This window comes from Ochotona curzoniae, unplaced genomic scaffold, assembly GCF_017591425.1.
Source record: "Ochotona curzoniae isolate NIBS_2020 unplaced genomic scaffold, NIBS_Ocur_1.0 patch58, whole genome shotgun sequence".
NCBI lineage: Eukaryota > Metazoa > Chordata > Mammalia > Lagomorpha > Ochotonidae > Ochotona > Ochotona curzoniae.
The window spans coordinates 304,631-319,473 of NW_024467037.1; the positions used below are offsets into that span (position 1 = coordinate 304,631).

General features: G+C 44.7%; 1 protein-coding gene across 1 annotated transcript in view; it reads right to left on the reverse strand.

Annotated features, from left to right (window-relative positions):
* LOC121168118 (bone morphogenetic protein receptor type-2-like) overlaps window positions 1-11,349 on the reverse strand; it is a 111,899-nt gene extending 100,550 nt beyond the window's left edge. Inside the window, exon 1 of the mRNA XM_040997908.1 lies at window positions 11,249-11,349. Coding sequence (XP_040853842.1) covers window positions 11,249-11,324 — 76 coding nt within the window. The 5' untranslated portion in view covers window positions 11,325-11,349. The remainder of the gene's footprint in view (window positions 1-11,248) is intronic.
* Window positions 11,350-14,843: the final 3,494 nt, after the last annotated feature.

Genomic DNA, 14,843 nt, shown 5'->3' on the forward strand with positions numbered 1-14,843 from the left:
GATCTTTGTTTCTGTCATCCTGCCATTTAAATAAACAAATATTTTAATAAAACAATAATAATATAGGGACCGATGCTGTTACATAGCAAGCTCTCTCCATCATGTTGGCACCCTATATGACCACAGGTTTGTGTCTCAGATCCTCCACTTCCAATTCAGCTCCCTTACAACAACCCGGGGAAAGCAGAAAGATGTCCCAACTGCTTGGGCCCCTCAACCCATACAGAAAACTCAGAAGAAGCTGCTGGTGCCTGGCTTCAGGTTAGCCCATCTCCGGCCATTGTGATCACTTGGGGAGTGAAGCAGAGATGGAAAATCTCTCTATGTATCTGTCTCTACTTGCTGCCCCTCCTCTCTCTATCCTTCAACATAATAATAATATCAGCAAAGTGAAAGGAACTCTACAAAATAAAAGAAAACATTAGAAAAATCTCAAAGGCAGTTGATACCCAGAATATAATTCCCTAGGGTGAAATTCTTGGAATGTACATTATGGCATAACAGGTTAAGCCACTCTCTGGAATGCTCACATCGCCTATCTGAGTGCTAGTTTCAGTCCCTACTACACTGCTTCTGCTCCAGCTTCCTGCTAATGCACCATGGGACGCAACAAATGATGACTGAAGCGCTTTGGCTCTGCATCCATGTGGGAGACGCAGATGAAGCTCCAGACTTATTTTTATCAGAAAGGCAGATTTACAGAGAGAAGGAGAGGCAGAAAGATTTTCCATCCACTAATTCATTCCTCCAAGTGGCAGCAATGACAGGAGCTGAGCCAATCCGAAGCCAGAAGCCAGGAGCTTCTTCCGGGTATCCCATGGGAGTGCAGGGTCCCGAGGTTTTGGGCCAGCTTCCACTGCTTTCCCAGGCCACAAGCAGGGAGCTAGATGAAAATGGAGCAACTGGGATATGAACCGGCGCCCTCATGGGATCCCTCTGTATGCAAGGCAAGGACTTTAACCACTAGGCTACTGTGCCAGGCTCAGACATAAACCTTTAAACATACACACACACAAATGAAATACCACTTTATAGACATTATAATAGCCAGAATAAGAATGTTTTAAATAAGATAAAATAAAAGCTGTTACAGCAGAACAAGTCAAGTCACCACTTGGTATGCCATTATCTCACACCAGAGTTTCTTTTTTCAGTCTTGGCTACTCACGTTTCAGATCCAGCTTCCTTCTAAGGTGCATGGAGGCAGCAAATAATGACCCAAGTGCTTGAATTCCTGCCATCCAGGTGGGACACCTAGTTGGAGCTCAGGGTTCCTAAGCTTCAGTCTGGTCCAGCCTTACTGTTTCACGGATTTAGGCAATAAACCCGAAAATCAGAGGTGTTTCTCTCTCTCTCCCTCTTTCTTTATCACTCTGCTTTCAAATAAATAAATAACCCCTGTTTAAAAATTTAAAAATAGGGCCCAGCGCAGTGGCCTAGCAGCTAAAGTCCTCACCTTGCACACACCAGGATCCCATATGGACACCAGTTCTAATCCCAGGAGCCCTGCTTCCTATCCAGTTCCCTGCTTGTAGCCAGGGAGAGCAGTCGAGGACAGCCCAAAGCCTTGGAACCCTCCACCTGTGTGGGAGACCTGGAAGAAGCTCCTGGCTCCTGGCTTGGGATCAACCCAGCTCCAGCCATTGCAGCCACCTGGGGAGGGAACCAGCGGATGAAACATCTTCCTGTCTCTCCTCCTCTCTGTATATCTGACATCCAATAAAAACAAATGAATCTAAAACAAAGAATTTAAAATAACAAGTGCTGGTGAGAATATGAAGAAATTAGAGGTGCCAAGACTGTTACAGCAGGATACACTGCTCCTTGCAACACAAGAACACCATTCACAACACCCAAATGTGGAAACAATTCAAGAGTATATATAAATATATGGTGCTCACTTTGGCAGCACATATATTAAATTAGAAGGACAGAGAGTCTATATATATTATAGTATATACAAATAATCAAATAGTATTTAGCCTTAAAAAGTACTGACATTCTGATAGCTGCTACAGTACAACCTTGAAAACATTAAACAAAATGAGAGCCTGTTACAAAAGGACACATATTACACGATTCTACATGATAAGATACTTAGTAGACAAAAGTATGAAATCTGAGAGCAGATCAGAGGCCACCTGCCAGCCATGTCCCGAGGAGGAGGAGGGAATAGGTAGTCGGCTTCATGGCTACACAGTTTCCCTTAGGGAGGTGACCAACAGGTTTTTTTCATGGGTGCACCACACAGTAAATGTAACTGGTGCCACTGAGTTGACCACTTGAGGATATTTAAAATGGTAAAGCTTCACATGTGATTATAATTTTTAAAAGTTAATAATACACAGAGTAGTAGGTTAAATATTGTGGCACAGTGGCTTCAGCAATCACCTGCAACACTGGCACTCCAAATGGGTGCCAGCTGGAATGTCAGTGGCTCTAACTAGCAGATGGAAGACTTTTCTCTCTTTCTCTGCCCCATCTCTTTGTATCTCTTCTTTCAAGTAAATGAACAAATATTTTTAAGTATTACAAAGTTAATAATGTAACATACCAAAACAGTGCATTGCATACTTCTAATGTGTGAACTATATGATACATGAATTACATTTCAATATTTTTCTTTAAAAAACTTAAGTTAAAATGTTATTATTTATATTCTACTGATTTAGAAAACATAACTGGTCAAAGACTGAACTGAAATTCACCTTAACATTATTAAGATTGTAAAGAAGTCTAGTCTTCCTAACTGAATTTTTTTTATTCATACTTTTTTATTATTTATTTTTATTACAAAATCATATATACAGAGAGGAGGAGACAGAGAGGATGACCCTCCGTCGGATAATTCACTCCCCAAGTGATCACAACGGCCAGTGCTGTGCCGATCCAAAGCCAGGAACCAAGAACCTCTTCTGGGTCTCCCACACGGGTGCAGGGTCCCAAAGCATTGGGCCGTCCTTGACTGCTTTTCCAGGCCACAAGCAGGGAGCTGGATGGGAAGTGGAGCTGCCGGGATTAGAACCGGTGCCCATATGGGATCCAGGCGCGTTCAAGGCAAGGATTTTAGCCACTGGGCCCTGAATTTCTAATTATTAAAAATCCATTTTTTAGTTCATCAACTCTAAAATTCTAGAGTTCTATTTCAAAAGCATTGTTTGCATTTGGTTGATATTATTATTATTATTTTATTTAAGTATAACCTAAAGAGCCCTTCTTTATATTTTTATCAAAGCAACTGAGCATATATACTCAAGATAAAAAACATATTTGCAAAAAAAATTTTTTTACTCCTTCCAAAACAGCACTTTTACAATTTCAGGATACCAGATATTTTTCCTTAATTTCAAAGCACTCACCAAGTATATCATTCAAAAAGCTACACACATTTCCTAGTACGTAAGTATTACCACTGGCTTTTCTCATATGACAAGCAAAAATATTGTTTGAGTACAAGTGCTTAAATGTCATCCAGCCCAATCCCTTCATTTTACAAATAAGGATACTGAAGCCAAAACAGGTAACCTGATCAAAGTAAACAGCTAATAGGAACATAGATTGCCCAGCTTCCAATCCTGGTTGTCTGTCTGACTTCTCTACTTTCACGAATAATTTCCTGGAAGATAAGTAGCAATAAAAGAAAATCAACAGAGAATAACAGGAAGAAAAGCATATTCAGGACAACCTTAGGAAAAATTAAACTATTTAGGGAGAAGAGAGGATGGAGAAATATAAAAGCAGGGAAATTTGGTCTTCTAAAGTTAGAAAATGAAAGTCTCAAAAAAGGGGTGACTGCAACCGCCACATTCAGTAGAAAAGTCAAAAGAAAGAAGGTCAAAAAGAGACTGACCTGCTAACCAGGAGCAACCAAGAAACTCGAAATAGGTGAATAAATACTACTCTTTCAAGAATACTAACAGGGAAATGATCAAGAAAACAGAATTATCTTTCTGAGTTGCAGAATACCTACAGGAATCTCTCATCGTGTGGCAGAAAACAAAATAATGCTAAAAGTTTGCAAAATAACTACCCTACAGTATGAGATATAGCTTCTGTTTCAAGCTTACAGCTTAAGATGAGGGTTGGGGGAGGGGTAGAGAGTGGAGAGGAAGGACGGCCACTCTACAAACGCTCACAAAGGAACCTAACACAAAAGAAGTACAACTGACAGTAGTTAGTGTGGTTCAGGAGGTAAAACTGTCAACCGCGATACCAGCATTCCATGTGTCCCAGCTGTTCCACTTGCATCCAGCTCCTGGCTAACAGCTTGGGAAAGTAGCAGGAAATGACTTAGATATTAAAGACCCTGAACTCAAGTGGATGAAGCTCCTGGCTCCCGGTTTCCACTTGGTTCAGCCATGGCATTAGTAGCCACTTGGGGAGTGAACCAGTGAATAAAAGATTCTCTAATTTCTTCAAATAATTTTTTTAAAGACCTAATAAATGTTTCTGACTGGACAGTCCAGTTCTCCTTCCACATGTTATAGTACTCTTTTAAAGTTCCCACTATCTTTCTAACTACTCTCACCTGAGTATGTTTGATTAGCAACTGTCTAAAAGCTGAAACACTCTTGCCAAGCACTTAACTGTATTAAGTTCAAAGTAAAGAACATGCAACAGATAACATAGCCTTTTAGTTCTGATGTTTATAAATGGTAAAATGTTTTTATTATAGACTTATTTCTACACCATTTGCATAAATTATATGTACTCTTGCAATGCAATTGTCTTGGCTGCCATATTCAACTAAAAAACAAAAGGGCCCAGCAAAGTAGCTTGGCAGCTAAAGTCCTCACCTTGCATGCGCCAAGATCCCATATGGGTGCCAGTTCGTATCCCGGCAGCGCTGCTTCCCATTCAGCTCCACTTCCCATTCAGCTCCCTGCTTGTGGCCCAGGGAAAGCAGTGGAGAATGGCCCAGAGCCTTGGGACCCAAAACCTGCATGGGAGACCCAGAAGGGACTCAAGACTCCTGGCTTCGGATCAGATCGGCTCAGCTCTGGCCGTTTCAGCTGCTTGGGGAGTGAGTCAACAGACAGAAGATGTTCCTCTCTGTCTCTCCTCCTCTCTGTATATCTGACTTTCCAATAAAAATAAATAGATCTTTTCTTAAAAAAAAAAAAAAAAAAGTTAAGAAAAAGCTTTAAGTCTATTATTGCACTCAAAATTCCATAGGGATCTTCACTGTTTCTGGAAAGAACTTAAGTCTAGACCACTTAGAGCTGGTGCAGTGGCAAAACAGGCCAATCCTCTCCCTACGACACTGGTAGCCCATATGGACATCAGTTCAAGTCCCAGTTACTCCACTTCTGACCCAGCCTGCAGGTTATGGCCTAAGAAAGCAGCAGAGGATAGCCCAGTACCCAGGTGGGAGATCCAGAAGAAGCTCATGGTTCTTGACCTCAGACCTGCCCAGCTTCTAGCCACTGTGGCAATTCCAGGAATAAATCAGCAGATGGAAGCTTCTATTTCTCCCTCTCTCTAATTCTTTCAAGTAAAATAAACAAATCTTTTTTAAAAAGACTAGACCATTAAATTAGGAGAAGGCAGCTTGGTAATATGCTAAATGTTACAAAATGACAGGAGTCATGAATTCTTAGTATGATATCATTCATATTTATTCTTTTCTAGCAGGTATTGGTCAAACTAAAATACAATTTTTCTTTGGTAGATTAAAATTTAATATATGCAATGTGTATCTGGAGGGCTCCACATAATATTAATGTATTATTAAAGCCAAAACATTATCTAGTCTAAATTAGTTTAGCACTAACATACTTCTATACTTTACCAACAAATTCTCATCAAAATCTGCTAAAGTAAAATTTACCTATTTCTAATAAGAAACTTGGGAACTAGTGTCATGGCATAATACACTGAGCATCTATCTGAGGTGCCAGTACCCAATATGGATGACAGTTTGAGTCCAAGCTGCTGGCACTTCCCATCAAACTCCCTGCTAGTGCACCTGGCAAAGTAACAAAAAAAAAAAAAAACGGCAAACACTTGTACCCTGCACCCAAATGGGAGACCTAAAAGAAGCTCTAGGCCGCTGGCTTCAGATGAGTGAATAGAAAATCTCTTTTCTCTCTCTCTCTCTCTCCTTCTCTCTCTCTCTCTCACTCTCTCGCTCTTCTTTCTTGGTAACTCCACTCTTCGAAAAACTAACTTGTTAAATCTGCACATTTCGAATATGACCTAGTCCAAACTCATATTATTAGACCTGACAAAACTATGTTAACTAACCTATGTGTCCAGAATTACATAGAACCCATCGCTTCTCGGCCTTTTGGCTAAGATCAAGTGCAAAATTACACAGAATCCAGGATTCCTTAACTTACGGACGATGTCTTCCCATTACACCACTTAAAGCACATTACAGTTGAAGAAATTGGACACAGAAAGATTAAGTTACCAGCACGTCATTTGAGGCAGTAAGCAATCCTAGAATATTTCCTGGCTACAAGTTCTTTTTATTATTCACTCAGTAGGTATGTTTTAAACACCTACACACCTATATAGATTGGAATATAACCCATCACAAAACAACTAAAGGTATAAATCCTACCCTCTTTATCAGCAAAGGGGCCTAGACAAATATAAAACTAATATTCAATAGCAAGGTTATTTCTGAGTAGATATGAAAATCAAAAGGATGACCAATTATTTATTGACTTCACTCATTACCTTTCACCATTTGATTTTATACATCAGAGATCAATATTCACTTTCTTCTTTTTCACTGTTAAAATGTTGGTCTTTAAGGGTGGGCTTTGGCCTTGAAGTTAAGACATGGCTTGGAACACCTACAGCCCATTATCAGAGTGGATTAAAGTCCTCACTCCACTCTAAATTCCAGCTTCCTGCTGATATGCACCCGAGAAGGCAAAAGCTCATGAATCAAGTGGTTGGGTCCCTGATACTCATAAAATGGTCTTCCAGCTCCCAGTTTATGCCTGGCCCAACCTTCACCAATGTGAATCTTTGGGTAAAAATTAGCAGATGGGAGATCTCCGCTCTTCTCTAGATTTTAAATAAAATAATTTTTTAGAAAATCATTTGGGGCTGCTGTTATGATAAACCACATTAGCCCATAGCTTCAGATCAGCCCAGCTTCAGCCACGGTAGTCATTTGGGGAGTAAACCAGCAGACAGAAGAGATCTCTTGGGCCTAGCGCAATGGCTCACTGGCTAAAATGCTCAACTTGAACGTGCCAGTATCCTGTATGAGTGGCAGTTCACTCCACTTCCCATCCAGCTCCCTAATTGGGGCCTGAGAAAGCAGTCGAGGATGGCCCAAAGCCTTGGGACTCTGTACCCTCATGTAAGACCTGGAAAAAGTTTCTGGCTCCTGGCTTCTGATCAGCTCAGCTTTGGCCATTATTGCTATTTGTGGAGTGAACCAGCGGACAGAAGATTTTTGTGGTTCCTTCTTCCATAAAGCTGATCTGCTTTACCAATAAAAATAATAAATCATCAAGAAAAAAAGAGTCTGACACAGTAGCCTAGTGGCTAAATCCTCACCTTGCATGTGCTAGGATCCTATATAGGTGCCAGTTCATGTCCTGGCTGCTCCATTTCATATCCAGCTCTCTGCTGATGGCCTGAGAAAGCAGTAGAGGATGACCCAAAGCCTTGGGATCCTGCAACCACATGGGAGACCTGGAAGAAACTCCGGGCTCCTGGCCTTTGGATCAGCTCACCTCTGGCCATGGTGGCCACTTGGGGAGTGAACATATAGATGGAAGATCTTTCTCTGTGTCTTTCCTTCTCGCTGTAAGTCTGCCTTTTCAATAAAAAAATGAAACATCTCTAAAAAATAAATGAATCTTTAAAAAAAATAAAGAAGTATCTCTCTCCCTCTTTCTCTCTGTCCCCTTCTCTCTAACTCTGCCTTTCAAACAAATAAATATTAAGGATCTGATACCATGTTGTACCAGGCTAAATTTCCACCTGTGGTGCCATATCCTTCTGTTGGTGCTTGTTCAAGTTCCAGTTGGTCCATTTCCCATTTAGCTCCCTGCTAATGGCCTGGGAAGACAGTGGAAGCTAGCCCAAAGCCTTGGAACCCTGCACTTATATGGCAGACCCAGATGAAGCTCCTAGTTCCTGGCTTCAGATTGATCCAGCAGTAGCTGTTAAAGCCATCTGGGGAGTAAACCAGCAGGGGGAACTGCTCTCTCCCCAGCCTCTCTCGTGCCCTCCTTCCCTTCTTGCCTCCTTCCCTACCTCACTCTCTTTTTGCCTCTCCTTCTCTATCAGTAACTCTTTCTTTCAAATAAAAAGTCTTTAAAAAAATATTTTCAAAAAAATTGATCTTTGGGCTCTGCATGGCAGCCTAGCAGCTAATGTCCTCACCTTGCAGACACCAGGATCCCATATGGGTGCCAATTCACGGCTCTGCTTCCCATCCAACTCCCTTCTTGTGGCCTGGGAAAGCAGTTGAGCACCACCCAGAGCCTTAGGACCCTGCACACACTTGGGAGACCTGGAAGAAGCGCCTGGTTCCTGGTGGGCTCAGTTCCGGCCGTTGTGGCCATGTGGGAAGTGAGCAAGCAGATGAATGATCTTCTCTCTAAATAAATCTTTAAAAAAAAAAAAAGGTGAAAATGACTAAATTTGTAGTTATTCAACAATGTTCCCTAACTGCTCAAGAGCACTAACTAAACAAATGAATCTCCCTTCATGGACAATGTTGTTTTGAAAGAGATACCTGTAAAACTGAAACTCCAACAAGTAGATTATTTCAAATGCATTATAAATGTTAATGTTTAAATATTTGTGCTTACTCTATTACAAAAATTAAGAACTCACCTATCAGCCAAACCAGCACGTCTCTTTTCTCATGAGTTTTAAGAATCTGCCTATCAACTCTTTTTAGAATGAAGGAATCCAGAGTTAATGGAAAAGAATCAAAAGACATGATTTATCCATGACTCCACAGTGGGATTTAGCATCATTCAGTCTTCCAGTACTGTTTTTTTCTTGTTCGGTCGCTCAATTTGCACCTGTCTGGTTACATCACTCCATCAAAAAGTACTGTACATCTACACAGGTCCTTTCTAGTCACCTATCACCAAATGAGACTGCATTAGCCACTCCCACATTAAACAAAGTTTTTTACGCATTCCAAATTATGATATTTGCATAACAAGTGCTGTACCAATATCCACTAAGTACCCATGCTTGTTTTTAAAGGCTGGTCTGGCGAAGGCATTTCCATCTCAAGTTCCCAATTACAGTGAAAAGTTGTCTGTTGCTGTCTCTGTGCTGTTGTTATCATTAATACACTAGGCAAGGGTGCAGACTATAATCCTAGCTCCAAAATTCGGCGTGTGATTATTTAAGTTCTCTGTACTTTAACCTCCCTCTTGTAAAACAAGAACCCTCAGCACAGAACCATCACAATGATCAAGAGAGAAAATATATCGAAAGTTATTCAAATATTTTGTTGTTGGTACATAACTTGCATTCAATAAAATTATCAATTAGTATTGTAGTTACAATCCTGAAATTTAGATTTCAGATGCTATGTAACACTAAACAAACAAGGAAACCACTTTTAAGCAATGATTCTTTTCATCTATTCCTTTCAAGGGACATTATTCTAAGGATATCTGTCAAATAGAAATAATTTATTCAAAAATCATTAGTTCTTTTGTCTTCTTTGTAGTTCTGACCTCAAAATGATAAGCATTTCACTATAAATGGAAATATATGCTCTAAAAAGGTCAAAAACAAAGAACAAAAACATTCTGAGATTTCTGCTAAGAAAGGGCTGCTAAGCTTAAGGCCTTTTTCACTGGTTGTATTTCACAATACAGCAACATGGCATAAGGCTAGAAAATTTTGAAGAGCTAATGTAATACAAACTTAGGGGAATAAACACATTCGTTTTTGTTCCTAAAGGAATTGTAATGATTTAAGAATATATACTAAAATGTCACTTTCAAAATACATTTCATTCAAAAGTTCAAATCATTTTAGAGCAACTATATAGATTTATCATAAACAGTAGGTATTACTTAATAAGATATTAATAATATCAAAAGAACAAAAGGAAAACTTCAGTTGTTTTTTTTAGTATTTTCCCAGTGCAGACTTATAAATGGAATTAAGTACATTCTGTGTTATCACAGCAATGAGAAACTTACTGAACGTGAAAATTATTCACAAGAAGAAAACAAAAGTCATGGAGAAGCCATCATCTGGCCCTTCTCTTATGTTGAAGTGCATACTCCATTTGGCCACCCTAGAGCACATTTAAGAAGTGTAAGGAGAGTTCGCTCCTGAAAATTCCTAAAAATCAATCACCAAAGGCTCCTCAGAAAGTAACTGCAAACGGATCATGAGGGTTTTCTGTCCTCAGGTGTCTGGGAACTAACAAGAAAACATCTAGAGGAAAGCACGGTACCATTTCCCTTCAGGATGAGCCACAGTGCAAGGCACTCTCAAGTCTCCTAGAAGCCCCGTGTCAGGTCAAAGTTTTCGCAATGACAGGAAAGCCAACCGATGCCAGGTGACTAATAGTGAAGTTATCACAACACTTGTATGCCCAAGAGTAACTCCCGAAGCATAGCACATGTGAGCGTTCAGATGGCTGTGTGACCGCTAAAATACTTGGCAACAAAATAATCCTGGTGATCATAATAAACAGTGTTATACAATATATCAAGAATCTCTATTATTCTGGCGTCCTCAACATTTATTCTAGGCATTGAGTCACGTTTCTGAATAATGAGAGTAACATGGATTACCCAAGAGCGATCTAAATCTAAAAATAAGATTCGAGAGACAGTTGATTTCCTTTCGCTGTAAACCAAAACTGTTTCTTTATATTAAAAAAAAAAAATACAAGCTCTGCTCCAAAGATCTCATAATAGACGCCGTTCACTGCTGATTAAAACATTATTTTTAATTCTGGCATTACCTCACAGCTAAAAATGTCAAGATACCACACCCAATATGTCCCTTTTTCTCTCCCCACGGCCGGCTTGGGGGGAATATGGGAGTGGGTTGCAAATTACACACACACACACACACACACACACACACACACAACCCCAAGGTGATTTCCCCGGCAGGAGTGGGAAAGGCGCGCGGGGGTCCTCCGGGGTGCCCCCCACCCACGCCGCTCCAGCCCCCACGCGCGCGGGGACGGAGGGCGAGCAGCGCAGGCCTCGGCCTCCGCGCGCTCCGTCCCTCGCCAGGCGGCAGGGGAAGTGGCCGCGCCACCGCCACTACTCACCGGCCGCGGTGCTGACCAGCAGGACGGCCCCCAGCAGCCAGGGCACCCGCAGGGGCCGCGGCCGCGAGGGAGGCATCCCGGGCTCGGCCGAGCGCAGGCAGGCAGGCGAGTAGGCAAGACGGGCGTGGGGGGCTCGGCTGGTCTCCCCCGTCGTCGGACGGCTCCGGCACCCGCCCCCGATCACAATGCAGTCTCAAAGGACGAATGGCAGAGGAGAGGACGGACGGGCAGAGCTTTCATTCCGCGGCAGCGATTCGCTTCCCTCGGCTCCCCGAAGCCTGGGGGGTGCTCGATCGCCTAGGACCCGGTGCGTGCGCTCCCCAAACCGAAGGCATGTCCGTGGGGGGTGGGGGTGGGGAGGACAGAGAGAAGCAGGCAGCCGACAAGAAAGCCCCGCAGTTACTTCCCTCGTAGTTTCACGATATCAAAAAAATATCCAGGTTTGGGAGCAAACATATCCAAGGTGCAGAGAGGTGGGGCGCGGGGATCCGAAGGCGGCGGGGGGAGGAAGGGGAGCGCCGCCGATCAGAACAAGTTCTGGACAGCCGGGAAGGGCGACGCTCGGCGGGCGGAGGCGGCGGCCGGCGGCCCGAGTCGCATCGCCCGCGGCTCCCGGAGGGCAGGAGTCCCTTTTGAAAGTTTCGCTTCGGTGCTTCCCTCACTCGGATTCCGCGAGCAAATCCTCTCCGTCCACTGGATGGGAAAGGGTGCCTGCTTCCACGAACCAGCTCCCACACAGCCTTCACGCCTTGGACCCAGCAGTCGTGGGAGGGTCGGGCAGGCCCGGGCCGAGGGGCGCCGGGGAGCGGGGGAGGGGACGAGACGAGTGGGCAGACGGGGCAGGGAGGGCCGGGGCGCCCCGAGACGGCTCGCGGAGGGGAGGTGCGGGAGGCGGCCCCTCTGCAGCCCTCCTGCGTGCGCGCCTCTCCCGTTCGCTTTTATTCCAGAAGCTCGAGCTTGCCTGAGGTCAGTTCCAGCATGAAAGCCTCGTCTTCTCCCGTCAATGGCTCCGGCGAGCGAATCACGACCCCCCCGCCCCTTCCCGGGGACGACGACGCCGCCGCCGCCGCCGCCACCGCCGCCTCGCTTTCCCCGCAGCTCTGGGCTCCGGGCGGAGCTCGGGCGTCGCGGGCCGAGGGCGGGGGGCGGCGGGAGGGTGGATGTCGGTGGCCGGGGTGGAGGGGTGAGCGAGCGAGGCGGCTAGACACCCGCGGCACCCCTCCGGGAAGCACTCCCGGTGGCTCCAAGCGGACCAGACACAAAGGGGGGAGTCGCCGCAGCTGCCCGTCTGCGGCACTCCCGGTCACCGGAGTCGCCCCGCCTCCGCCGCCGCCGCCGCCGCCGCCTCAGTCTCCGGCTCTTCCCGGCCTGTCTGTCTCCGGCCTGTGGTGCAGCGCGGGCGGCGGCGCGACGGGGCCCACACTGCGCGTGCGCGCTCGCCGCCCCGCCCTGCCCCGCCCCTCGCCCGGGGCTGGCGGAGCGCTGGGAGGCCCTGGCGCGGCGTGGCTGTCCTCCCTGCAGCCGCCCAGGGCAGGGTGGGGCTGGCGAGCCGCCGGACAGCCGCGGCCTTTTACCCTCACGCACACGTACGCGCATCCCGTCCCTGCGTGAATACATGGCTCGGGGTGTATGTGTAAGAGAAGGCGACCTCCTCTTTTGTCCGAGCATTCAGCCAGACTCTCCGATCCCCGTGATTTTAGCCCAGCTGAGGTGTCTCGCGGAGACTCTTGGAGGGGAAGCCTGGCAGAGATATCCGCCCCCCACCACACACACACACACACACACACACACACACACACACAACACACACCCCTGCTTTCTGGGGCCGGACCCTCCCTCTCCGTTGGCCAAAGCATCCGGTTGGACCCGTCGTTCCCAGAACCTGAGACCTTGGCCTCCTCTGAGCTCCCCTCACTAACAAAAGCCGGAATTGGGATAGCCACCCTTAGGCGTGCACTGCAGGGCGTCCTGCAACCTTAAGCATCCAGACTCAGAGCCCCTCTCAGCCGACTGGGGGTAGTTGATTTTCTCAAGGAAGCGAGGCCAGGAAGAACACTCCCTGAGAAGGATAGAGCCCGCCCTGCGTGTGTGCACGTCTGTGTGTGTGCGTGTGTGCGACGTGGTTTCCACTTCTCCAAGGAGAGCCTTTACCCACAAAGGCCGGGGCATGAGGGGCCTCTTAGGACCTGGGAAAGGGAAATTGAGGGAGAGAGTGACCTAGGGTCTTCTTCGCATCCCCAACACAGAGCAGGTTCGGTCGCTATTGCCGCTTTCTAGGATCTCCTGCGTACGCGTGGGGTTTTTTTCTTTTTTTCTTTTTTTTTTTCTTTCTTTTTTTTTTTTTTTTTTTTTGCCATTTGCAAGTCTGGTCTGTCTCCAAGCAACCAGGATAGGGGAGGGGAGCCCTGCGGGATCCGCCAACTTGGGTGGGATTTTGCTGGGGGAGAGGGAAGAAGGTGAGGTCTGTGGCGCCATGATCGGAAGTCTGGGTTTAATTCTCTACTGCGAGGTGGAAAATTTGCGTGGGAGGGCGATCTTCGGAGGTGAAGATCTCCCAGGAGGTTATTCTGAAGACTACTTTAGCTGGTCTTTCTTTGTGGTGAGGGGCCATTCTAAAGATACATTCATAAACCCACTCCAAAAGCCATATTCTTTGCTTGCTTGGTCAAGCCCCCTTTTATCTCTTTATCCGAGCTTGCTGTACATAAATCTCCACATTCCTAAGACTGGTTTTTGTTATCCTGCTAAATATTTTCCATAATTAGGGGTTGTCATAATACCAACCCAGGATTCTAGGACTCTTGAGTTGAAATATTTTTATGCCGCTTACCCTCAGGCAGAAAAAAAAAATGTTCCATATAGTAAAATCCTTTTTTAAAAAAATAAGAGTATGCTTTGATTCATTAGCTTTTTTTTTTTTTTACTATATTTTGTTTTGCCTGTAAGATCTGAAGTAACAAATAAATTGTTTTATCATTTGGCTTTAAAGGAGAGCTAGCACTCCAACAAAAGGGCTGTATAGGTTACCAATACAGAAATGTATTGTTTGATCGTCTACTGTTTACCAAATTAGGAATTGAGTACTTAATTATTATCATAAAAATTTCCTAACACTAAATACTCTCATATATGTCATGAATGTGTGATAAAGATATCAAAAAGAAGGAAAAGGTCTTGGAAAACACATGAGAAAAGACACATGACAGTGACAGCAACTAGGCAGTCAGCCCTTTTCTTTTTCTGTTGTCCTTGTAATGTCTCAGCTGGCTCATGATTGTCCACTCACAGTGAGAAAGAATATCAAAGAAGAGTTGGAACTGGCTACTATTTATAGACTACACAAGAAAGACAATACAAGTTCTGCTCACATGAAAACAAAGAATTTGCAGAGCAGGTGAGGTCTGCAACTAACTGGTCAGAATGGGTTAGGTTACTAATAACATCCCCCAAGTAGCAGCCTATTGCCAAAAAAAAAAAAAAAATTGCTTTCCTACATGTTACAATGTTGGTTACATGTTGGTGGTTATCAAGGGGTCTGTCCCCCTTGGGGTCCACCAGGAAACAGACTCTGAAACGCTGGAGATCTATGTGCAGG